This window comes from Lingula anatina, chromosome 3, assembly GCF_051362555.1.
Source record: "Lingula anatina isolate TDL-2025a chromosome 3, LinAna3.0, whole genome shotgun sequence".
Classification (NCBI taxonomy): domain Eukaryota; kingdom Metazoa; phylum Brachiopoda; class Lingulata; order Lingulida; family Lingulidae; genus Lingula; species Lingula anatina.
This window is the reverse complement of record NC_141769.1, coordinates 8,097,232-8,123,635: the sequence shown is the minus strand read 5'-3', so window position 1 is coordinate 8,123,635 and position 26,404 is coordinate 8,097,232. Positions and strand designations below refer to the sequence as shown.

Genomic DNA, 26,404 nt, shown 5'->3' with positions numbered 1-26,404 from the left:
ATGTCGCTTTAACTCCAGCTATCAAGTACACCTCAAACCACCCCATAGCACGCCTCATTTAATCACCCATTGCTTAATGTTGTGATTAATAAAAAGGTAAATGATAGAGCCTGGCCAAACAGTTTGTACCCCTTTTGTATTGGTGTGTGTGTTTAACGATGTCAACTATGTCAACTTGGTTCTAATCATGTTTCTATGTAGAGAGTAAGGGACTCAAATGCGTTGGTAAACACGGAGGAGATATATATATGTGTTACGGGCACTGTGTCGAGCGTAGCTAACCGCACACCGGGCGTTGTTTTCGTGGGGAAATCGGAGTGGTCAACCGAAGGCAAGCAAGGGAGTTTTCGTGGAACTTGCTCTGCATGACTGAAAGCTGCAACAGTTTGTGTCAAACTTTATTATGGCATATCTCAAGTGTGACTCACTTGTGTTTTAGGGAAATATATAGAGGCTTAAACCAGTAATACTGATAGAAGGAAAACAGTGACGTAATTTCATAGAAGACGGTTGCTATAATATTAAAACAAAATTGCAAGAGAAGTCTATTATAGTTGATTTGCTGTCTAAGTGTTAGTTATTCAAGTTTACGAAGGGTTTTAGAAACTGTGGACCACTAAAACATACCGGTAACCACAGTGTACGCCTAACCGTGTTTACCCGTCGTTGACGTCACGTAAATCTGCACAGTGAGTTGTTTCTGTCGTCTTGCTAGCGGGTCGTGCTGATGTCGGAGCTCTGAGCTATGGAGACTGGAGGTTAATTAAATCGGCAATCCGTGGTCCCTAGCTCTTCCAAGAGACGGCGTCTGATTATTTAAGTTTGCTCAGTTTACCAAGTCTTTCAACAAGTTTGATCTAGACGGTAAAGGGGCGAGAAGTCGGTTACAGAGGGTTAGAGAATTCTCCCATCCAGTTCAGGAAGGACACCGAGATGGACGAATCTTTGCTTTCCCCGAGGTCTACGGTAAGCCGAACGCTTGGTGTCCTTAAAAGTAACATTTTTTAATATTCTTATTTGGCACATTCAGTAGGCGTGTGCTTTTAGGCAAAAAATGCCTTTAAACAATATCTTTACAAAAATGTAGAGACCTGGTAGCCCGGGGTAAAGGTCGATTAAAGCGCACGTTTTCTTAAAGCAAATCGACTTTTAAAAAACGAACACAGAAAACGCGTACAGAGATTTGTTAAATTCTTAACGCCCTTTGGTGTACGTACATGTTCATAGTATACAGAATTTAAGTTTATACTTACATGTGTGTGTGTGTGTGTGTGTGTGTGTGTGTGTGTGTGTGTGTGTGTGACTAAAATCATGTTTGCGGTTGTATCGTTGATTAATGATTTAGTGTTATATTAGCTAACAATACGTATGACAAGAAACACACGTGCCTTTCAGGATTATATGAAAAATTGTAACCTTTAGGAAAAGAAATAATTTGACTTAATAACCCCCAAGCACAGGACACCCCTTTCCCCCTTACAACAATCCTTTGAGGTTCCTTTGTTGACCGCCTTCCTTTATCTTTTTTATAATCACATTTCTAGCCAATATTTACTTTTCTGAACGCGAATCTCTACTATTTCATTTTCTATCAGGCGGGACATACGTTTGGATGAAAAAAATTATAGAGACTTTTCCCTGCTTTAGCTTCACGTCATGATATTTTAGAGACAAAATAAATAGGCAGCCTGGAGCGGGTCTATCCCAGCTTGAAAGGGTTGATAATAAATGCCCTCACAACTGTAACATATATTTCCCTTGTGAGTAAGTAAACCAATGCCGATTCACAAAGCTCAGAGGCTGAAATACCGTTTGACGTAAATGTCTTGATTGAAACCATACAACACGCACATAAATATCATACCACGGTGTTGTAGTTTTTACAAAGCACGACCATAAAGAAAAAATCGACATATTTCTCTTGAATGGACAAAATGATAAAAGTGGCTATGAATTTCAGCAAGCAAGCACAAAACCTAGATAGGCATATTGATCATTATTGCACTATAACAGTTGATAGCCTAAAAAGAAACGCAAAGCCACTTTTGGCTTCTGTAAACGCAATAATGCCTGCTTTTTGTTAGTTTTATAACACACACACACACACACACACATCTTCGCAGTTTTACAAATCACGACTCATCAGGTTTGACGGGTAAATAACTTGTCCAATGTCCAATGATCGTTATCTGTATACAAGCAAAATATTTATGAATCTTACGTAGGCTTTCAACCAACCAGGATGGTCTTCATAAAATAAATTAAATGTCACCTATTGAACGCTAGGTGACACAGCGGTCAGAGCATTGTTTCAGATGTCCTGCCTTCGTCTGACACATTTTATATCTGAGAACCTTCCACTCAATTTGATGAAGGCCTGCGTCCAGGTTGGCGGTTACCTAAAATGTGAACTTCATACATGTTTTGGCTTGTGTACACGAAATGATTCTTGGACTATATCTACACTAAGCTGGTAAATATTTTGCTTATATTCCCCAGTGTTAAGAAAATTGAAAATACCTCAAAGAAAAAACCTCGATGAAAAAATTCACTGTGTAATAACGGTACATACTCGTACACAGCCCCTCTGTCTTGGTGTTGGATTACAGTTAGTTTTTTCTCTCTTTAAATTTGACTTTAACAAAAGGAAATAATTGAAAAACGTCCTAGTTATGTACCGGTATAAAAAACGTCATTTAGAATTATACCTTATCGAGCTTTTGCAGGTAATTACTGGGTCGTCAGAACTTTGATCTGGCACAAAAGTTAATAGTGTCGTGGTTGCTACATGATATTGAAGTCAAGAGTTCAACCCAGAACGATCAATCTCTGCCTAGCGCTCTGCAAATATGGAAATTAATGTTCTGAAAAACAGGGCCGAGTGTATATATACTTAAAGAACAAAAACGTTACACATGGGGATACGGGAGTGAAGTTTGAATAAATAAAGTAAATTGAGCAATGGAAATCAGTTACATTTCCATGCCAACCGAATAACATATTTTAAAGTTAACTGTTTACTTCCTTGTTTAATACATTGAGGAAAGTTCCACAGTAAAATGGTCGTATCTCTTGTATGGTTGACAGTTTTTTCTGTTGTGATCAGATGATCATAGAGTAAGATTATTTGGTCAAATTATTGACTGCCTGTTACTGATTGACGCGATTTTGACGGTTCAAGATGGCTTAATCAAACAATGTAAACACAGCCAATGTACGACCTGAGATACGATTGTATTAACTAAGGAGTTTGTGGTGATCTAGGTATGTGTGTGAGTGCATGAGCGTGGGTTTGTGTGTGTGTGTGTGTGTGTGTGTGTGTGGGTATGTGTGTGTGTGCCGTTATTTGTAAAACTGCGAAGATAAGTGTGTGCTCTTGTGCACGCATTCTAACCGAGGACACACACCCGCCCGAAACCCACTAACCGAGGACACACCTCCAACCGAGGACGTCCTCGGTTGACATAAGCAGTGGAATGCATAAAGGGGCCCATTTCAAGTTAGGTGGTGAAATTTGACGCTATTCTGAGCCAGTCCTCGGTTATGCTGTATAGCGCGGGCCAAATTCCCGCCACGAGTGTATCAGAAATACTGTCCAACTTTTTGTCTGAAATCGGGCTATACACACGCGCCCTCGGTTGTGCTGTTAAGGGCGGACCAAATCCCGCGTCCTCGGTTGTGCTGTAAAGGGCAGACTAAACTGAAACTTATGTTATATCTCAGATGTCTATATATTCAGTAAGTTCATATTTTTAAACTAAAGGTCTTTTTTATCAAATTAAGCTCTCCTAGGCCGTTACGTAACTATATAACTATCACCGCACTGTACATATTACGGCACGCTTCTTTATTAGTACAACTGACTTGGAGTGGTTTAAATAAAGAAGAACTGTCTGAATTTGTGGCTCACTCGGTAGATCTTAGGACCGACAATCTTTTGAGGGTGCAAGAATTACTCTGAAGTATCAAATAAACGTACCGGTACGTTAATTAATTTTCCAAATTTCTTCCCGCCGGTACGCTCCATTTTCACCCAGTACGCTTATTAATTTTTCAAAAATCTTCCACCCGGTATGTTTATTAAATACATATTGTACCGGTGGGAAATTACACAAGTACAAGTCACGCTTTTTATTTTCTTAAATTGAAGTATAATGAGAAGAAAATTGAGATCTCAACTCATTACCGACTGTTCTACCAACAGCACTGGAAAGTAGGTCAAGCGGAAGTCGCTCTCTGAACACAACAGTACATGCGTCACCTGATTTCAGTTCCTATAAATAGACGTGCTTTCCCTTCAACAGTGACAACTACTCATGTACATCGATCGAATGATGCAATGTCGCAAGGTGATAGGATCATATTTATTGCTAAGGAGGTCATTTCAAGTGCAGCAAAGAAGTTGTGCCTGTTTTCAAACGTCAATTATTTCATGCCGATTTATGATTTAAACGATGTTAAATCACATTTCTATGTAAGATAAACCCTTAGGAGTTAACAGGTATGCAAAACGAACCTTATATCTGAGAATAAATTTACTATGAATAACGTCTCCGTATGGCTCTCGGAGGCGGCTTATGTGCGACATATCTGGGTCTTCGGCCCCTGACGATTATGAAATTTAACTCATGGCAAATATATATATATATATATATATATATATATATATATATATATATATATATATATTAAGATAAATTATAATACTGAGTGAATTTTACCTGGTTAATTTTTTTTTTTTTTTTTTTTTTTTACAATGATCAATAGCTAGCTTTTTTCTTTCTCTTCTTCTTCTTTACTTTTATTTATTTATTTCATTTTTTTTTTTGGGGGGGGGGGGAGTGGTGCAAAGGTTTTTTCCACCCAGTACTTTTATTCCATCCAGTACTTTTATTAAATTTCGAGATTTTTTACACCCAGTACTTTTATTCCATCAGTACTTTTATTAAATTTTGAGATTTTTTCCACCCAGTACTTTTATTCCATCAGTTCTTTTATTCGATACTTCAGAGTAAATGAAAAGGGTAAATGGATCGTCCGTAAACCCCCTTTACACTGGGGCGGCGTCCTTTGTGCGACCAAGAAACTGGCATCACTGTGGTCGTAGAAAGGAGGTACAAGCATTGCTTTGGTTGAAAAAAATGAATATTTGGTGATTGGCCAGTTGTCAGAAAGTTAAGTATTATAATTTTGTACTCTCAAATGGATCCGTACTACAGGACGCAGAAAGGACGCCGTCCAGTGTAAAGGGCCCCTTAGCTAACTATGAATTAATCTACCCCTGACAGTTTGAAGAAGGCTATGACATTATGAAACATTTATTATTACATAATGGCTCTGCGAACTACAGTCACTTCTTTTCACCTGTAGATCTGACCTGTTTGTTATACACCTGGCTGCTAGAATAAATACTAAATCTAACAACTGAAGTGAAATTATATTTTGAATGGGCCCCTGTCGGTCCATGTCGCTAACACAGAGCACACATATTCATAAACACCGCATTTGCAAGAACCGCTTTGTGAAATAAAAAAAGAAAAAAAAAAGACGCCCCGACAATTACGCGTCCTGATATATAGGCCTACAGTTCGGATATGCGCACGGCAAAAACGATCAAGGGACCGTTCCCAGATCCTATCGTACTAACTATGGATCGATCTCTCCCAGAAGGAATGCTATATAAATTGCAATCAACGTAATCAGTGTGATCTGGCCAATTTTACAAAGTTGCTGTTTTTCCCTTTTCCCAGTATTATATGCGATGCAACATTTTAAAGAGAACCGATAGGTCTACTTTCATGAAACTCACAGAACTGATGAATATTAGTTAAACGCAGGTCAAGTTTGAAAATCTTCGTAATGGGCTGCTTTTTTTTTCAGAAAATTTGCTGTTGATTTTGCTTTTTTCAGCATACATGCAACACTGTAAACACAGTTCAAGGAGAAGCAATAGGTCTATTGTCATGAAACTCACAGAACTGATGATTATTAGTAAAAGGGTTGTCAAGATCAAAAATCGGCATATCCGGGCCATTTTTTGTCAAAAGTTATGCTGTTTTTTTTTCTGCCATTTTCAGCATATAAGTAACACTGTAAGCACATTTCAGGGAGAACCGATAGGCCTGTTGTCATTAAACTCACAGGAGTGATCAATGTTACCAATATACAAATCAAGTTTGAAAATAAGATTGATTGGTTGAGTTTTGTGGAAGATGTGCCTTGTTTTGATATATATAAGTGCTTTTCCTCAGATTTGATTGTCAGGCATGTTGACAGTTTCGTTATTGAACTAACTAGATATGTAAATATGTTAGTGTTTGTCTGAAATTTTCTGCATCTTTACAACATTGCTAGTTGATTATATAAATATGACGGTAAACATGTTATCATGTTCTGTGTAATACAGTGTCTCAAAATGGAGGCAATTGGGTGATTATTTTCAAAAGTTTTGCATTTTTTCTCCTGTTTTCATTGTACATGCAACACTGTAAACACATTTCAAGGAGAACCAATAGGCCTCTTTTCATAAAACTCACAGAACTGATGATTATAAGTAAAAGAATGGTCAAGATTGAAAATCAGCATGACCAGGCCCTTTTCTTTCAAATGTTATGCTGCTTTTTTTTTTTTCAGCATATAAGTAACACTGTAAGCACATTTCAGGGAGAACCAATAAGCCTGTTTTCATGAAACTCACAGGAGTAATCAATGTTATCTATATACAAATCAAGTTTAAAAATAAGATTGATTGGTTGAGTTTTGAGGGACTTCAGCTTTTATTTGTATATAAGTGGTTTTCCTCAGATTTGATTGTCAGGCATGTTGACAGTTTCGTTATTGAACTAACTAGATATGTAAATATGTTAGTGTTTGTCTGAAATTTTCTGCATCTTTACAACATTGCTAGTTGATTATATAAATATGACGGTAAACATGTTATCATGTACTGTGTAATACAGTGTCTCAAAATGGAGGAAATGGGGTAATTATTTTCAAAATTTTTGCATTTTTTTCCCCTTTTTTTCAGTGTACATGCAACACTGTAAACACACTTCAAGGAGAACCAATAGGCCTGTTTTCATGAAACTCAGAGAACTGATGATTATTAGTAAATTAAAAAGAATGATCAGGATTGAAAATCAGCATGACCAGGCCCTTTTCTTTCAAATGTTATGCTGGTTTTTTTTCAGCATATATGTAACACTGTAAGCACATTTCAAGGAGAACCAATAAGCCTGTTTTCATGAAACTCACAGAACTGATGATTATTAGTAAAAGAATGGTCAAGATTGAAAATCAGCATGACCAGGCCCTTTTCTTTCAAATTTTATGCTGTTTTTTTTTTTTTTTTTTTTTTTTTTTTCAGCATATATGTAACACTGTAAGCACATTTCAGGGAGAACTAATAACTTAAAGCCTGTTTTCATGAAACTCACAGAACTGATGATTATTAGTAAAAGCATATTAGTAACACTGTAAGCACATTTCAGGGAGAACCGATAGGCCTGTTGTCATTAAACTCACAAGAGTGATCAATGTTATCTATATACAAATCAAATTTAAAAATAAGATTGATTGGTTGAGTTTTGAGGGACTTCAGCTTTTATTTGTATATAAGTGGTTTTCCTCAGATTTGATTGTCAGGCATGTAAACAGTCTCATTATTGAATTAACTAGATATGTAAATATGTTAGTGTTTCTCTGAAATTGTCTGCATCTTTACAACATTGCTAGTTGATTATATAAATATGACGGTAAACATGTTATCATGTACTGTGTAATACATTATCTCAAAATGGAGGAAATGGGGTGATTATTTTCAAAATTTTTGCATTTTTTTCTCCTTTTTTCAGTGTACATGCAACACTGTTAACATATTTCAAGGAGAAACAATAAGCCTGTTTTCATGAAACTCACAGAACTGATGATTATTAGTAAAAGAATGGTCAAGATTGAAAATCAGCAAGACCAGGCCCTTTTCTTTCAAATTTTATGCTGTTTTTTTTTTTTTTTTTTTTTTCAGCATATATGTAACACTGTAAGCACATTTCAGGGAGAACTAATAACTTAAAGCCTGTTTTCATGAAACTCACAGAACTGATGATTATTAGTAAAAGCATATTAGTAACACTGTAAGCACATTTCAGGGAGAACCGATAGGCCTGTTGTCATTAAACTCACAAGAGTGATCAATGTTATCTATATACAAATCAAATTTAAAAATAAGATTGATTGGTTGAGTTTTGAGGGACTTCAGCCTTTATTTGTATATAATTGGTTTTCCTCAGATTTGATTGTCAGGCATGTAAACAGTCTCATTATTGAATTTACTAGATATGTAAAATGGGTTGTTTGACAATTTCTGCATCTTGACAATATTGCTAGTTGATTATATAAAAATGGTGGTAAACCTGTTATCTTGTATTGTGTAAAAAAAGTGCCAAAATGGAAATGAACTCGTATCATTGTAGTTTGTCAGATTCAATCATTCACAATGTTCGGAATGGAGGAAATTGGACATTTAAACTTGTTATATTGATATTTTTGCCATCTCAACAATTTTCTTAGTTGATCATGTGAAATGGCAGTAAACTGTATTATTTTATGTAAAAAAGTTAAAAATGGAAAGAAACCCATTTCAGTACAGTGCTCTCTTGTATACATTTAGCATTTTCAAAGTATGACTTTGGAGTTCCATGAACCTGAAAACCTTTGCTAGTCACATTTTCTGAATATTCATGATACTAATATTTTATTATAAAAAATTGATGATCATTATGCTGTTAAGCATTATATAATATTGCATCAAATTGGAAGAAAGCACAATTTTGGGTGCTGCTGGCATGATGTCCTCAATTGTAAAATTGTGTACTGTGCAAGTCTGTATCCAATGGACGACACTTTGTGTTATCAAAATATAAAATTCATGATAATAAAAGAGTGCTAAATAGAAAATAAGCATTATGAAAATAAAATGTTTGAAAACGAATTTCTTTGGTCTTTTATTTTATTTCATCAGTATCCTTTCTTTTCCTAAATTAATTGATGTTTTATCTCATAATCTTCAATTCTAAAAAAGTGGCAAAGCCCAGCATTAAATATTGTATAACTGTTCATTTAATCATCACCTCTGGTGTTATTTTGGAATTTACCTTAAATATGAAAGAATTTCATGAAAATGTGAATTGCTGCAAAGTAACGCTATATAAAATTTGCTTTGCATTAAAAGTACAATCATTATTACATGTAGATGCATGCATGTCCTCGGTTGTAATGTGTAGTGTCTGTCCGTGTGTGTGTCCGTGTGTGTCCTCGGTTAGAATGTAAAATTCTTGTCAGCAAAAAATTAGTTTTTATAAAAAAATTAATTTATAACATTCATACTCGAATAGATTTTACCCTAAATTGAATGTTTTTATTTTGATTTAACCAAGGAATAAGATGTCCTCGGTTGTATGGTGTTGTGCTGATGTCCTCGGTTGGTACACATAGACAAGTACGTGTGTGTGTGTGTGTGTGTGCCGTTATTTGTAAAACTGCGAAGATAAGTGTGTGTGTGTGTGTGTGTGTGTGTGTGTGTGTGCCGTTATTTGTAAAACTGCGAAGATAAGTGTGTGTGTGTGTGTGAGTGTGTGTGTGTGTGTGGCGAGGGGAGAGAGGGAAAGAAAGAGGTGATACTTTTCCATTACACACACAAAAGAATAAAAGCAGAAGAGACTAAATCAAAATGTACAAAACAGCACGCGGAAGATTTAATATTAGCCTACATGAAAATATTTGTTTGGATATGCATTCTCGTTTAGACCATTATTTAAAAAAATTCAAAGGATCTATTTTATGATTTTAAGTTCCTTATAGTTTAATCAGGTAAAATACATATTTGCCAACAATGAAGTCACAGTGGCAAACTCACACATCTATTGTAAATAACGTCAGTGCGCACCATTTCTCGGGGAGCTACAAGTGAAATCGATTAGAGAAAGTAAATAGCACAAAACTCTCCTTGTTCGCTGTCAAATGGTACAGGTCGATACGCCATGTTTATTCTTTCTTCCATTACGTCCTTCTGTTTGAGTTCCTAGAAACGGAGTCAGGATTTACATCCGTGAATTTTTTTTATTTGCACTTTATACTTTTTAGAGTGACAGTTTCCATTTGATCAACACTTAGATCTTATTTAATTAAACAATGATAATTTCGCTTGGTAAAGCAGACGACGCCTTCCAGGGACGCATTACAAGTATGATTTCATTGCCATTTATGGGAAACAACATACAAACAGAGTTACTCATGTTAATTGTCTCATCTTTTCGTCCATTAATCTGCCATTTTTATCGAAACTTCAGATTTCCCAGATGTCGTCAGTGACGACTCCTCGTAACACGCCATATTGGACCCCAGTCCCAACTCCCCTGATGAGACGCCACGCCCAGCAGCAGCAACTGACGCAGTTTGATATAAAGCTTATAGAGCTAGATCAAGTGAAAAAAGATGCTCTGGCACATCTGAAGAAGTACAACGCTTTGCGGACGCAGTTTATTGAGTGGTTCAGCGCAAATAACAAGGCCTTTTGTGTGGCCTTACAGACTGTACAGGTATGTAGCCTTTCTTTCTTTTTCCTATTTTTTCCCATTTTTATTTTACTTACATCATCTTCTCTCTCTCTCTCTCTCTCTCTCTCTCAATAGAAAAGCTGAATATGATTTTACGCTGAAATGTTATGCTAAAATAAAATGTTTATTATCTTACTGGTGTATAATAAAATGTTTATTATCTTACTGGTGCATCAATTCAGTGGCGGATTTAGGGGGGGTATCGGGGGGGGGGGGGGCTGACTCCCCCTTCGATTTCTGAAAAAATAACACCAATGGTCCCCTCTTGAAATTCGCATTTTGGCTAGCTGAATCATAGTTCTAAAACTTACCAAATTGCACCGTTCGCCCCTTTAAATGCCAAATTTTTTGGGGCCTTATACCAGGCCCGGGGAGGGGGGGGGAGAATGGTTGGCTTCGCATCCGCGTACCCTCCCTTCAAATAATCCTGGAACCTCCCCTGCAATAACACGGCTGTGATTCCATTATCATTATTTTTCAGCTGGCAGTTCCGGATCTAGTCCCGAGAGACATATATACCATGAATGACTTCATCAAGGTTCTTGAAATGTGCAGATTGTTATTAAGCAAAAAAAGATGGCGGCTTACATCACACGAAAAACTGGAAGAATTTTATGAATTCTGGACACGACTCAGTGAATTGAAAGCAATGGGAGATAAGAATGTCTATGAAAGAACTTGTGAATTTTGCGAGAGCATTACGAGACTTCGTGAGCCTCAAATCAAAGACAAAATCGATCGTCTGTATGCAAAACTGAACAAGGAATATTCCAATGACTTCATCTTCAAAGAAATCCACAATGAGAGGGATAATTTGTTCACATACAGGATGATGCAGCCGGCGTTTCTTGGCCTAATTAGTTATATTCCATATCTTTTGAAGAACGCAACAAAAGTGTGTTATCTAGTCACAAAGTTACACATAGAAAAAGAATGAACTGTTATTCCTTAATTTTACTTTTGCTCAATGTCTCAAATTATGTATGTATGTATTTTTTACGCTTTCGGTGAGTTTTTATATACTTTTATATTTTGCTTCTGAGAATAATACATATTTTCGCAGTTTGTTCCACAGAAAATGTATTTTGGCATATGAAACAAAATACTCTGCGACAAATATTTCTAATTATTACTTTTTTACGGTGCCTTCTTTTTTGTCAAGAGATCTTATATTTGTAACACTGCTTATATATAAAATGAAAATAATATAGAACAATTAGTCGTAACAATAAATAAAGACTTTCGAGTTTAGTACATAAACTTTATATCGATCTGTTTCACCTTGGTGGGTTTTGCCCAGAATACTTACAATACTCTGCTTTTATGCTGCTGAAAATGGAAAGTTAAGTTCAATGAAAATAAAAATTAGAACTAATGGTTTGAGAAATTCGAAAAATTCATAATTTACCAAAATTCATAAATAAAAACACTGGACGCTCTAGTATAGCGTTGTACATGTACTGTAAATTGCAATGATACTACGTAAGCCTATGCGAAAAAAGCTAAATAAAGCCATTTTAACTTATCTTAAGTCTTTTTATGCATTTTGTTCAATATTGGACCTTGGTAGACCCTTACTGATCAAAACTGATCCTTTGTTTTATTATCTCCCAAAGAAATATCTCTAGAGAATATATATTTATGACATCCGGGAAGTTTGAAGAAATCCGAGTTATTGCAGTTAGATCTGAGTTATTGCAGTAGGTGTGAAATTAAAAAAAAATAAAAAAAAAAACACAATGGTATTACCTGCTAAACACTGTCACAGTTGAGAAATTTAAAAAATAATGGAAGAGATGCAATAATGAAAAAAAAAACGTTAATGGTTTCAAAGGCAGGTACCCTAGTGAAACGAAAAATGCTTAGAACTGTATCATTTTCCATAAAATGGGTCTAAGATCTACTTAGTGGCTAAACTGAAAAATAATATTAAGGTATTTCTGGTTTTAAACAGCTCGAATGCATCGTCTGTTGAGTCTATTGGAGTCGCATCAACTTGACTTATACACCTCTTTTAGACATACAGTGTTTGGAAACCACTGCAGGACAATTCAAGGTATTCATTAATCCATACAAACCGATAAACCTCCACGTTGGTGACCATAACAAACAAGCAAGTCTCTTGTTACACTTTTATCAAGCTTACATGTTTATTGTATTAGAAAAAAGGTAACGAGAACGACATGAAAATGTAAACTAGATTCTATAGGAAATTTTGTCAATTCCTATAGGATAGTATAGGATCCTATAATTTTTTTCTTAAGGGATAAGAACAAGCAAAACTGAGAAAAAGGCCAAGAAATTTTACATCCCTGAGCTCCTCATAAAATACTACATTTTTATTTACATAATTGTTTTCGTTGTACCCCCTCCCCTCAGCAAAACCCCGGATCCGCACCTAAATGTAACACAATCAAATCCTATGTAGCTTGCACAGTCTCCTTCGGAGTCTTCGCAATTTTCAAATTGCGATTGTGATGCAAGCTGCTTATCTGACACAATCCCTTTCAAGCGGTATGACTGATACAGCGCTTTCAACTAAGTTAAATGGGGTTTTTTTAATCGTGTGCAGTTTTTTCTTACGTTCTTACAAATTATTGAATTATTGTCCATGAACGTGAGAATACAGCGTAATAACATTACCGAAAAGACATCCTTTAATTGTATTAATCGAGTTATAGTTTCGTTTGGTCATACCAACCTCTTTCTCGCTAAACCATTTTATTTTCCCTTTTCCAATCCTTTTCAGTCATTTATGAAAATTTAGCTGAGGACATTTGAAAACTATTCATACATGTTACATACAATTATATTCTTTAAGTTAAATTCTAGAGTGGCATCAAAATATCCGTTAAATTTATGCGAGATAAATTTTGTCCATGGTGGAAAATAACAAAAAAACTCCAAGGTGAACTTTTTAAAAATCTACCCATGAATCCCCTGTCTTTTTTATAATGACTCTCACAAGTAATAATGAGTGAAAGCTAGGTATCGGATACTGGATATTGGATCCAAACTCCTGCGGACCCCACAACGTGCCGCGAGCTCACAACGCGTACTTTAAAATGCAACATCCGACCAATTATCAACAACAGTTTCTTAAAAATCTAACAAAAGTTTCCGCACTTCCCAGCCAGAAAAGCACGCTGTCTTTCTCTTTAAGTCAACACCCCATAAAGAACTGTTTACGCACTCAAACGATAATAGAGAAGCCCTGTCGGCCGCATGCGCTAGCGACACAGTCAGTCAATGGACCTACGCTTGACTAAATAATCTTTGAGATCTGTCACACACACGCTAACACGCCAAGCAGTCAGTCAGTCAACATGGCTGCCCGCGTGAAGACGGCTCTGCGACGCGAAGACACTTAACGCCGCTCTTAACATGGATCTCAGTTAATCACGGACGGGAGTCGGGGTCGTACATATCATGGAGAGACAAGGAAGGATTTAACGTGGAATTACGCGTCCTAAAGAGCGATGAAACCCAGTGGAATACTCGAGGGAGTTCTAGGTGTCATAACCCTGTGCTGTTTAGTGGAGTTAACAAAGGGTAAGTCACTTTGCCTTATACAGCGAGCGGTAATGTTTGCTGTTTACATGCATACGTATAACCCTGTGAATTGCTTGACAGCGTTGAACATGTACGTTTACCCGTGTGAGACCTAAGAGATAGAGAGGTCGTGATATATAGTACTACGAACCAGTGTTAAGCCACAACAAGGGGACTTAACAGTTAAAGCCTGCGGGGCTCTCACCTTATGCTTCGTAGAGTACCTGACATAGTACGAGCAGGTGAGACAACTTAAAGCAGATGACGCCGACTGGGGACGCATTAAAAGTATAATTTCACGAGACAGCCAAGCTCATGATGATTACTTTGTTAAATTCCAAATTTGTAGAGGTTAACGGACTACATACAAGACATGGTGAAGCCCACTGTCCTGACAAGCTATTATGATATATATCAAGTCGAGTGAAAAATGGGTTCAATCACGACGCGGTCTTGGCAGGACCGGTGTTTTTTTTAGGTGGAGGAGAAAGTTGAATATGTTACAAAAAATCGCTGACTAACCACAGATTAAGTAAACCTGTAGAACACACGTTATATTGTCAGCTTTCGTGTATTAGCCCACGTTCAAATTGGTGTATATCACGATGTTATGGTATAGTCCTCGGGAGCTTGATAATTAGTTACCTGTCCCGCACTTTCCACTTTCTCAACACGATGGACAGATGTCATTGTATAATATAGTGACGGCCCAGGTACTTATTTACACAATATGCAGTAGGTAGTTATAAGTAATGGAGTATCACGATACAACAGTCAGACTCACGGACGCGGAGCTCAGGTGTTTTAAAGTATATGATAAATGACCACACTTAGTCTGAGAGCCGGTCGAGATGCGCCGCATAGAACAACACACACACTCCGCAGGTGCCAAAACAGCGTGATACTTTTCTTTAAATCGACCTCGGGTCTGTCTGGAATAATAGTAATCTATCAGAATATGCCCTTCCTCGTAGTACCACCTATGGTCTTGACTGAAACTCATTGCAATTTGGCCAAGAATGAGTACTGTATTTCTCACATCAATAGCTACGTATGTAATGGGAAATTTGGAGAGGAGACACCTTGGGAATCACACCCTTACTGCATCGTGTTACAATCTACGGTCTATTGCTGCATTGTATCAGAGAGTAAATATTATTTCGTTTTAGTGTGGTCCGAACTTTAGGGTGCAGGGTGGATATCGGTTGAAATCAACACTGACCATAAGCGGTGGTCATGGCTTTTAAACCAGAGGTCAAATGATACAGATTCCAACCATTGGTTGACAAATATTCATAAAGTTGTTCTGAGATTTCACATTGAATAAAACAGAATAAAAACGCCCCAGCCCCCCCCCCCCAGCCCCCCTTCCCGGTTCGCCCTTATGTCATCAGTTCACGTTATTATTACGTTATTGCATTCTAAGCAGTAGGTGTAAATGAACGATCCATTATCTTAAGGTTTGCCTTCGCTTTTGATATCAAGATACACATTGTAATTGACCACCAGTGAACTATAATGGTTGTCTGATAAGACTGCTGGACACAGACGCTGGCTTGACCACCTGTTCAGGTATTGGGTCACGGTTAATCCCGGTGCAATGGTAATCCTCTTCCACCTTTGCCTTGCTTACAGTGTTAGGATAACAGTGAAAACATTGGTATATAAAGGAATCAACAAATTTGAGATGCATTACGATGTATATGATGCTATTACTAATGCCCTTGTGGCGCCGTGTTAGGAACGTTCTAAACACGCTTAGAGGGTGCGGGGAATGTTTTCTGTTACTGAGACTTAAAAAGGACATTTCTTACGTGATTATATGGTTTTTATGTAGACTCTCTCTCTCTCTCTCTCTCTCTCTCTCTCTCTCATATAAAAACACGCAAAAGCACGGGAAATGTTTTCTGTTACTGACTTAAAAAGGACATTTCTTACGTGATTATATGTTTTTTTTAATGTAGACAGCCTCTCTCTCTCTCTCTCTCTCATATATAAAAACACGCAAACGCATAGCCTTGTGCCACATGTTTCAAAAACACGTTAATAGTGTTTGTTTACGCTGAACCCTCTGCATCATGCAGACGGCAACACTTCTTTTACATAAAGAAACCATTTTTTATTTATTCTGTCGGCCTCTCGAAGCCATACTTACGGTTGGTGATCAGGAATGCGTTGTATTTGCTTTTGATAAAACTTATAAAAGAACTCGAGTCTGGGATCGTATAATAAAACACCCGACATGAAAAGCGAAATACGAGTGCCACCTAGTCAATAAAATAAATGATCCCTAGCAAGGTTAAGTACTACTCTCAAAATGCTCATATTTTACGTAGTATATTTATGGGACACTTTGTTCGCGGCCTTTCAGTGACTTTGTACACGGTTAACTCAAAACGCGCTGTGGCGTTTCACGCATGGGAGGAGCGTCTATATGTTCCCCGACGTTGCCACTGAAACCGCGAGAACTCGGTTACTGCAAAAAGTGCAAGTTAAACATAGAAGCCAATTAAAAGTATGTACGGATGCTGAGTCCTGATTTTAACAAACCAGGGATGCGTAAAGTATGCATGGAACGGTCTTCGGGGGTTTTCTTTGAAATTTAGCGTAATGCTAATTTATTGCTCTAAAGACGTCACACCAATTTTTTTTTCATCTGAAATATTTGGTTGTAAGTGTTTCAGGTTTTGCAGAAACTTTAATATTATGCAATAATCCGAGAAAAACGTAGATCAATGCCCATCATGTCTGGCGTGTTCTAAACCCGGATCCAGTACACTCACCCTGTGTTTGAGAGTTTACCGGGAACTAACCCATATCATCAGCATGACACTCAGGGTGCCTCAAGTAGTTTTCAACGTGCAATCCACTTAACGAAGTGTTCTTCACATCCCCTCGCTTCCCGCTCACCTGAACGAAGAAAAAAGGCGGGCCAATATATGATAAACCTGGAGTAAATTATCTCTGGTAATTTTCAAGGTTCGCTCATTCGTATCATCATCTGCTCCTCATTGCGTAACACAACACAGGTAAATTACAGACGCTTATACAGGTAACACAGACGCTGTATATTAAACCCTTTCTCTGCGTTCCCATAGAGTATAAAAAGCTTTCTATATGATAATTTCGCATTAGGGATGATAATCAACTAACTGGCATATTACCGGGTGACATTTTTACAACTGTGGTGAATTTACGATGTTTTGGTGAACGTGAGTTATCTCCGTGTAAATATGAAACAGGAGTGCTAAGGTCAGGCCGAACTGAGCAGATCCTATCCCTGGGTCTGAACAAGAGGATGGAGGAGGGGTTGGGGCAGACATAACCCACTGAAGACTTATGTTCTGTTGGTCGACTTTCAACATCGCCTCTTGTACAGGTCCATACCCAGTAATACCGACGCGTAGTCCCTATCCACGGCTTCACATGGGTTTTATGTAGTATAAAAATGGACAAAGTGCGTTTTTATTTCCTTTTCTTCTATTTATTTTGTCAATGAGCACAATATTAAGGTAGATCTGTGTTGAAGAAGAGAAGAGCAGAGAGGGGGAGGCTATTTCATTAAAATGCAGCTCACTTTATCGCCCCCTTTAGATTAGATTTCAGCAAAATTTTCGAGATATTTTAATATTTCAACTTCGGTGAAAAGCAAAGGTGCAAGGCCATGTAACTCTACAATGGCCAACAGAACACAGCGGCCTTGCAGCGTAGTCGCCAATAATGCTTCAAGAGAGCAAACATACGCCCTCACGATATGTCAACTTTATGGGACTTAACATCAAGTCCTGCAGGAAATCGATCGATCATAGATCGATACTCTTTATGTAAGATGTAGCTTAAAGATGTATGCCTCGACGTTGTCTCTCTCTCTGAACAAAGCTTAGCATCTCTGATTTTTAAGTAAATGTTAATGGTAAGAAAGGTCCTGATTACGTTGTGCTTCAAGATTTCGCTTCTCAGTGCACGTACATGTATTTAATGGAACATTTCATCGAATAGGTAGACCCCTTTGCACCTTTTACAGTTGGAATGACTTTGAGGGCAATCTGTCAGCTTCGTTTTAGGGTTGAATTCAGAGCTCTATCATTACCTAGCCTTGCATCCAGAACACTCGCGTACTTATAACATGCTGTTAGGTGTACTTATCTAAATAAGAACTTCCACGCGGCATTGAAACATTTCTCCATTACCCCCTGTTTCGATCTGTCACAGCTCGGTAATAAGCTATTGTTACTTTCTTTGTGCTAGGGGGCCCTCCCCCACATTTCAAATGAACCATGTGGTCCGTTCAGGTCGATTGGCTGAACTAAGAGTCAGTGACTTTTCCAATATTACAAAGCCCGCCAACAAAAAGCTAATAAGGTCATGTTAGTTAAAAGAGAACTCGGTGACTTCTAAGTGCAAGAAAGCCAGATTACAGAAAGTTAATGACAAGTTGGCTCAGAAGCGGGGGAAATGAAAAATATTCAAGGCCAAAGTATTTTATGAATGGTGCAAAATGAAATAAGTACAGCTTGTAACTAGGGACAAATCGGACTGTGTAATATTTTAATTCCGTACGTCTGTTGCTGTATATTAGAAGGGTGTATAGCACACAATGTGTTCCGCACTGATGTGCCGAATACCCCTGAACAAGACCATGTTCGTTCCATGGTGAGAACCAACACAGAATGAGCGGGTATTGTTACACATAATTTAAAATAATAACACCCGTTAGGGCCTACGTTGACACGCGTAAAAGCTGTCACTAGAATGAAAAAACATGACGTTTATGTTTTTTTGAAATAAAAATGGCTCCGGGGAATTAATTATGGTGATTGAAAAGCAAAGTACGCTTCTCTGCCGCAGGGCAAGAGGTGTCAATCTTCAAAGAGAACGTTGGTGATTTCTGTGGTACACGTACGTTCTCGAGTGTGAGTAGTACGTTTCATGATTAAAGTCTGTGCTCCTGAGGTAAGCCGAGTATATAGGCTCTATATTCCTTTTAACTCATGTGAATTGGGAGCAGCAGACTTGTCTCATATATGACGTGGTTTCCTTCATCGCGATTCCAGTCAAGAAAAGAAAAAATTAAGTTGGAGAAAAGATGGATTGGTGATTTATTAATGAAGGAAAATTATACTTAAACGAGGACAAATTAGGGTCTCGTTCATTGTGTTTGTTCCTGGGTCCGATGGACCGAGCACATTGATAATTTTACCTAAACATCAGTTACGTAAACGTCAAGATTACGAAATGGGGCGTATAACACTAATCCCCCCTGTAATAATCAATGTAGCAATAACTTAATCCGAAGTAGCCCGCCCTTAACATTAGCGTTTTTCCTCGTTTGCCATTTTGATCTTTACCTTCTAAATTACATCATTAGCATTTGATTGTAGTGATGAAATATGCCTCACAGTAAGCCCATTGGTGATTCACTTTTACCGTAATCGTAATCGGAATGAGATAATGATAAGGCCCCCAAAATAATGACCTCGTTCGAATTTATATCGACGCATCATCGCTGACAATAAACCATGATGATAAGAACACTTAAATTTGGAGTGGAAACTTAATAAAAAGTTAGCGCGCATTGTATAAGATATTGACGTAGGTGTACATAGGAGCTCATGGTGACGACGGACCGAATATGAAGTTATAAAATGAAAAAGGCAGTGTAAATGAAATCGATGCATGAGGCGCGTCAAGTCCGATACACTGGCTTTGAAGTGCGCGTGACACGTGACCTCAACGCGATGCTTGGCCACGCTCCCCGACCCGGCTCAAGTCTCAAGACCAATTTTGTCAACGGAAAAAAAGGAAAGAAAGAAAGAAACAGCAGCAGAAGTAAAATCCATATTTCTGCACGTAAAACACACACACTCGCGTGCGTGCACACACACACACTTGTTTAGACGTCTAGACGTGCATCTCCAGAGAAAGGAAAATACGTTTTATGATTAAGGTTGGCGTAACAACTAATTGCATATATAGGAACATATCTTCAAAATTTATAAGATACTGATGTATAACAGTGGAACTGATTCTTCGAAGTAAAAAAAAAGACCCGTTCAGCTGTGAGAACGATTACTTTGTCGTTTATTGAAGTTTCAAACTACGTCCAATTTGCTTGGCATATCAGGTCTAAGTAAGCAGTTTTTGTTAAGTCGCTCATTCCGTCGATAAAGGTAACTACTGAGTGCAGTGAATCGTGGTCTCCAGCTAAAACCTACAGCTGTTTTTCTATTCGTGGTCATTTTATACTTGATTAGGGTGAAATCAGGCCACTAAGAAGCTAGCCGGAGGTTGCGTCACATACTTAGCCTGACTTGGCTGCGACAAGCGACTTCCCCATTAATTCTTTGCTTGCTCGACTAAACCAACTAAGCCTCCAAACTTAAAGGAAGAAACAGTTCAAATGCGGGCAAATATTGAAAACTGAGCTTTTTTACAGGTTCTTCCAGATGCATGAGTTTTATTGACATGCAGCGATTTCTTCTTAATCGATAGGTGTTACTTTAACTTAGTAAGTTGTATTGCCAGACCAATCGAATTTTGATAACAATATTTTTGCCCATTTGATTAAGCCGTGTAAATAAGTGGCATCGCTCTCTTTTAGCGAGGTCAACTCGGTATACTTTGTCCGACTTTGTTCCACGCAAAATAGGGGTCACCAAAAAGCGCGAATAAATACGCCGAAACAAAACATTGATGTATTGTTGCTTGCCGTGCTTTTCAATCACAATCAAAAAGGTTCTGGCTTTGATATTCAAACCCTTGGCGTATTTGGACTTACTTTGCCTTTGTGGACTGAGAAAAATCTGTCAACTCCATTGAGGTATTGTTCGTAAAATCACAGGTGTTTGAATGGCTGGCTGTGGCTGACTTTTGTGGACAAACTAGTGATAGGTTTCAAATCGCTCGTGATGGAGAGGCCCCAGAGTGGACAGGGTACAAATAAAACATGGCGTTTGGTTGGATTTAGCGGAGGGCTCATGTTCGGGGTGAAACACCTGACGCGGTGGGAAAGTCAAACGAAGGAGATAGAAAAAAAATCGATGGAAGTTGAGATTTATGTTCATTTCAAGGACGTGATAAATGACACAGACAGTAGCAGGAGGAAGATAGGCCTATATCAAATTTGTCAGCGTCACGCCCACTAGTAGTCCAATATAAAAAGCAAAATTGTTCTTGTCACTGAATATGCCCTGCTTGCAGATAGTCAAAAACGGGGCCGTAGCGATAGTCCGAAGGTTCAATAGTCCGAAGGTTCATTGGTCCGAATGTTCACTATAGAACCTTCGGACCAATGAACCCTTGATTAAAAAATCGATGAAAATGTTACCACTTTTCGGACCAATGAACCTTCGGACCAATGAACCTTCGGACTATCGAGACGCCCCCGTCAAAAACACAGGTAAAACTAATAAACTAAGACATGGGTTGATTTACTAATAAATCAGTTATTTGCTGAAAAAGCTGATGGAATACAGTTTTGACATTGCCGCAGGGAACCCGTCGGGCAGGTTGAAGGTTTTCCAACTAGAAAAGGGAGGGGTGGATCGTAGCGACTTGACAAACCCCGAGATAGGCCGTCCTAACTCGAGTGACAAGTGGGCAATATAAGAAGTGCCTTGGCAGAAATCATATCGTTTGACAGCGTTTTCAACAAGCCTCTCTTCTGCTTAAACCCGACATCTAAGCCCGATTATCACAAAATTTCAACAATTATCTTAATCCCCCTTTTCAGTTTTTCTTCTACCTGCAAAGAGACTGTCAAGTTTGAAGTGTTTGAGAGCTACTCATAAATCACACTGTCTTCTGTAACAGACTAGGTGACTCGCATTCTATGTGGTCGTTGTTGAAGATCTCAAATCAAGTTTAATGAGAATTGAATCGCCCTTAATGATTTTTCAACGTGCTCTTAATACAGCAGCGGGGGTTCTATTATTATAGGAATTCAATTATACGTGGGTCCTTCATGATGCTATTTCGTATTTCATGATACTCTTTCCTTCTGTTCACCCCCAATGATTAGGCGATTGATGCGGGCGCACGTTTTGTAAGCTTTAAACCTTTTAAGTTTTCTATAACTAAACATGTCTTTAACTACGGAACTGAATTCCAACGAAGACAATAAACCGTCTTTTTCCACCGTAGCCAAACTTAATTGTGAACTCTCTGAACGCCCTCAGCTCAATAACTACGCGCTATCAGCTTATACCACCAATAAAATAACGTCTAGGTCTTCAAAGCTTCTCATCAGCGGGGTGTTTTTTAAGTGTTTTCAGCACCTCAAACCTGTCACGTTATCGAGTCTTTACGGAGGATAATTATCTTCAAGGACCAAAACTTGTACTGCTCGACACCGAGGCTGTTTAGTGTTGTGACGTCATGGTGCGTTACGTCACATCTTGTTACTTGGGAGGCCCGTCGTAAGTAAGGTTGTTTTACAGTACTCTAATCCAAGAACCCCCGGACATTTAAAAAAAGAACCTTATCGCTAATCCTGGTGGAGTGTTTTATAATATTTGTTCAAGACAAATGCGAAAGGCATTGAAAAAAGATTGAGAAACGCTTCTAGAATCGACCAAAATGAAAAACAAACAGAGTAAAGATCATATTCTTAGATATCGCTGCACTTTAAATTATCTTTAAATTGGTAAAATAAATATGAGTATTTGTTTCAACAATTTAGAGATTTTTGGTAGCACTTTGCTGCGTTGCCTAACGATTTCTTTTGGTCTATTTAGTTCTTCCGTTACCATCGTGTTTTAAATGCTTTAAGTCTTTGTGATGGTTGTCTAGTGACCTTCCTGAAAGGACTGTTATTGATATACCAAGGAGAAAAAAGCACAAATTCGGCATGTCGTCGTGCGTGTGTGTACGTCTCTTGCATTTAACAATCACAAAAAGGATAGAGGAAAAAAAAACTGAAGTCTTTCCCATCTCCCGGTGGCCGTGTCACTCCTCCGTAACATTATTACAGCAAGTGCTCGAATTTATCCACAGACAGTCGGTGTTATATATCTTTAGAAAGCCGACCAATGTTTTCTTATCTGTCTCTAAATAATCTAATTCAAGTACGGAAGATAACCCGTGATAACCCTGCCTTGGTGGCAGGAACCATCCCCGTGAAGCATCCAGTATGCGTAAGTAGTGAGTGACAGGTACACCCTGAATTTCCAGGCATATTTATTGGGCACGGGTCGGCAATCGAACAATGTCGTTTTGCAGCTCTCCCCTCTCTATACCAGCTTGCACCTGCGAGACTTAAAAAGTGAAGAGTCATCGAAATGACGCTGAACCTCGGGGTGGACGGCCAGAAACGACAAGAAATTTGACGCTGACGTTCGACTGTGTGTAAAGGCAGTTTTGTCAATCAACGAAGGTGAACTGAATGACAATGAATAATGGATTAGATATAAAGGGGTGGAAATTTTACTTGAGTACAGTCCATGTGCTCAGTGCACTCCTGTCTGTTTATTACCTTGATAAAAAGCTGTTAATAACCTTGATAAAAAAGACTCTGCTACCCACGACTAGGGAGAAGAATAAATGACAACTTGGGCGCTCCTAAATATCAATGCTTAAAAAAAAGGAAACCGCATGTTCTGTCGTGGCCAGCAGGGTGGAAGGCTTAAAACCATCCTCTCGCCTCAGGATGCGGGAGGGGGGGGGGGGGGGAGTTTGATTAAGTTCGTCTTCTGAAGAGCATATTAGTACAGTCGCTGGTGCACTTCGTGAATACTTCAACTTGACAGTCGTAAACGGACCTTAAAGTTGAGTAAAAAAAAAAAAAAAAAAAAAAAAAAACTACTGGCGTGAATCCTTGTTTTACAAGTTACCGGAACAATTACATCCATTCTGTGATTTTCAGCATTTTATGGTGCACAACGATGATGCACAAGGGTCGCGACTAAGGTTAGAACCCGCATTGTGTCTTTTTACAGTAAATGTTTCAAACTACACGAACATGAGTCATGAAAGATATACATATGGCAGCCTTTAACCCTTATTACCCCTTCCAGTTGGTTGACTTTCAAACCTGCCAGAAAACGCTCGGCCTGTCTCGGAAAATAATGCTGCGACACACAACGCATTTACCACCGTAAATGGAAGGAATTAATCCCCCATCTTTAAAAATTTATATATGAAAATGATGTGGCAGCCAGCAGCGCACCAACTGATAGAGCGCTTCGACAATGAGGTGGCACCGAGGTCGAGATCTGTTGAAAAGACTCTAATGTGCCTTCCTTCTGTAATGACTGACACAGCTATTAGCCCGAGTAACCTTTACTTTTTTCGCCATTAACTACACCAGGCGACGTTCTAATGCACGTAAAGCTTCAGCAAGTCATGACAAAGACAACAAAACGTGCGTGGAATGGGTAATGCCGACCCGTTTGTGCATTTTCAGGTTTTTAGAGTTGAACACAGAATGGCAATATATTTTATTCTTTTGCATTAACGGGTTCATCGTCTGCTTTTCACAAAAATAATGTTTAGAATGAAATGACTAACGCGATAACCATGTAAGTTTTATGACATATTTTTAGGAAGTTGCATGAGTACATTCGTTGAATATTTCTGAACAACAAAGTTCTTTCTCTCTGATTGAGAATAACGACCCATGGGAATCAACATTATAAACGCGTGCAATGATAGACTTAATCAGAAATCCAGGGCACAAAAAAACTTCGCAACCCGGTCTTTCTATAGATAACTCGAACGATTCGCGAAGCACATTCAACAGATTTTATCCTCATAATTTGCCTGCCGTAATCATCCTCCATTGTATTACACGAGTGAAAACATGCAGAATGAACAGGAACGCACGTCCGACTCTTCGGTTTACACTCATGAATTAATTCCATGATACCTTTGAAGTTCCTAGTTTTTCGGAAGTCGCAGCGTTCGTCCCTTGAGAAGGGGGTCGTAATGGCTACCTTGATTAATTTCTGTTCCATAATTCTATAGATTATACAACATCCACCGTTTACGTGTGTTTGAGGGTTTCACATTGGTAACCAAATATAATACAAAGTCATAATGGTGACTTAATAATAGACCTATATATTGAATCTAAACATGTAATCCAAGTATTTTTTCGATTGTCCTTTGTCGTTTATAATAATAATAATAATAATAATAATAATAATAATAATAATGCTTTTTATTATTGTTATTATCATTATCATTATTGAGCACGAATATTTGTTGGCTCTCTACACTACGTTTTGCATATAAGCGCAATAACAATGCACTGAATACTATATACTACAATTATAGTGTGTATAACCTAATGGAAATTGGAAAGATTTATAGCGCAATAACAATGTACGTATTCTCTGATGAGACCTTGTCGAAGTTGCATACCCCTGGCTTACAAAGATAAACTTTCCTGATCTACGGCTAATGTTTCTGCTTCAAGTCTTCCGCCATTTCCACACGGCCATCCTGAGTTTCAGAGATTCCTGGAAACTGATCTCTATAAGTAATAGCACTGGGCACGGCAAAACCATGCTCACAATGGAAACTATGTCCCAGTAACTTCTCATACGCAGGGTGCACCTGGGTATCATTTCATCGGGAACGGTTCCGATCCTTGATCCCCTCGCTCTGCACAGTACGTTCATCGAACCTCTATCTAAAGTGTAAACTGTCCCATTTCTGGTAATGAGTAATGTTTCTGATAGCCCGTATCGACACCAATGTCTGATCTGTGTTCTCGCTGTGCCGCTATGATATCGGGCGGCATCTATCTGACTCCTACGACAGATACTGTGGCACCCAGGACCGTGTCCGCAGACTGATAAACGGTGAGAAAGCGAATTACAATCTTCCGTACAAATCCCTAGGTTGATCTTCGGGGATTTCTTAAGTTAACGCTAGCTTCATTTTCATGACATATGTATACAATTAAATTATGTAATTAAAAAATAAATAAAAATATATGAAGGTCTGAAATTGCCGCTAAGACAAACCTGCATTTGTCAGATATAATATGGTAAAATGAAAACAAACAAACAAACAATCATTGACGAATGGTACAGAAAACGGATGGTGAAAATATGAAGTAGGTAAAACCTACGCATTTTGTAGCCAGAATCCTCTCACGAACGTACGAAACAAACGGGATAACAGTCCTATCAGAATAAATCACCCAAATTAACCCATTTAAGAACAGGGCACGACTTTGAAATAAAACGTTAGTTGGGATGCTTTTGACCCGTGCGGTTTGCAGATTAATTCAT

The 26,404-nt window shown here is 38.2% G+C and overlaps 2 protein-coding genes across 3 annotated transcripts in view; both read left to right on the top strand.

Moving 5' to 3' along the window:
* The first annotated feature begins 269 nt into the window (after window positions 1-269).
* Window positions 270-12,138, top strand: LOC106151564 (uncharacterized). The gene is made up of 3 exons (XM_013524898.3): window positions 270-966; window positions 10,347-10,595; window positions 11,095-12,138. Exons 1-3 carry the CDS (start codon window positions 934-936, stop codon window positions 11,548-11,550), a joined length of 738 nt encoding a protein of 245 aa, XP_013380352.1. The 5' UTR covers window positions 270-933; the 3' UTR covers window positions 11,551-12,138.
* Window positions 12,139-13,876: 1,738 nt separating this feature from the next.
* Window positions 13,877-26,404, top strand: part of LOC106173518 (uncharacterized) — a 51,285-nt gene continuing 38,757 nt past the window's right edge. The window contains exon 1 of one of the 2 annotated variants that reach the window (XM_013554670.2): window positions 13,877-14,165. In XM_013554670.2, coding sequence (XP_013410124.2) covers window positions 14,093-14,165 — 73 coding nt within the window. In that variant the 5' untranslated portion in view covers window positions 13,877-14,092. Of the gene's footprint in view, window positions 14,166-25,847; window positions 25,970-26,404 lie in introns of those variants that run through there. The other variant, XM_087008214.1, reaches the window with a different exon arrangement.

Bases quoted from the DNA above. Each gene is read 5' to 3' on its own strand.
- LOC106151564 (XM_013524898.3), top strand. From the start codon at position 934: ATGGACGAATCTTTGCTTTCCCCGAGGTCTACG. The intron at 967-10,346 runs GTAAGCCGAACG...TCGAAACTTCAG, and splicing joins TGCTTTCCCCGAGGTCTACG to ATTTCCCAGATGTCGTCAGT. The intron at 10,596-11,094 runs GTATGTAGCCTT...ATTATTTTTCAG, and splicing joins TGGCCTTACAGACTGTACAG to CTGGCAGTTCCGGATCTAGT.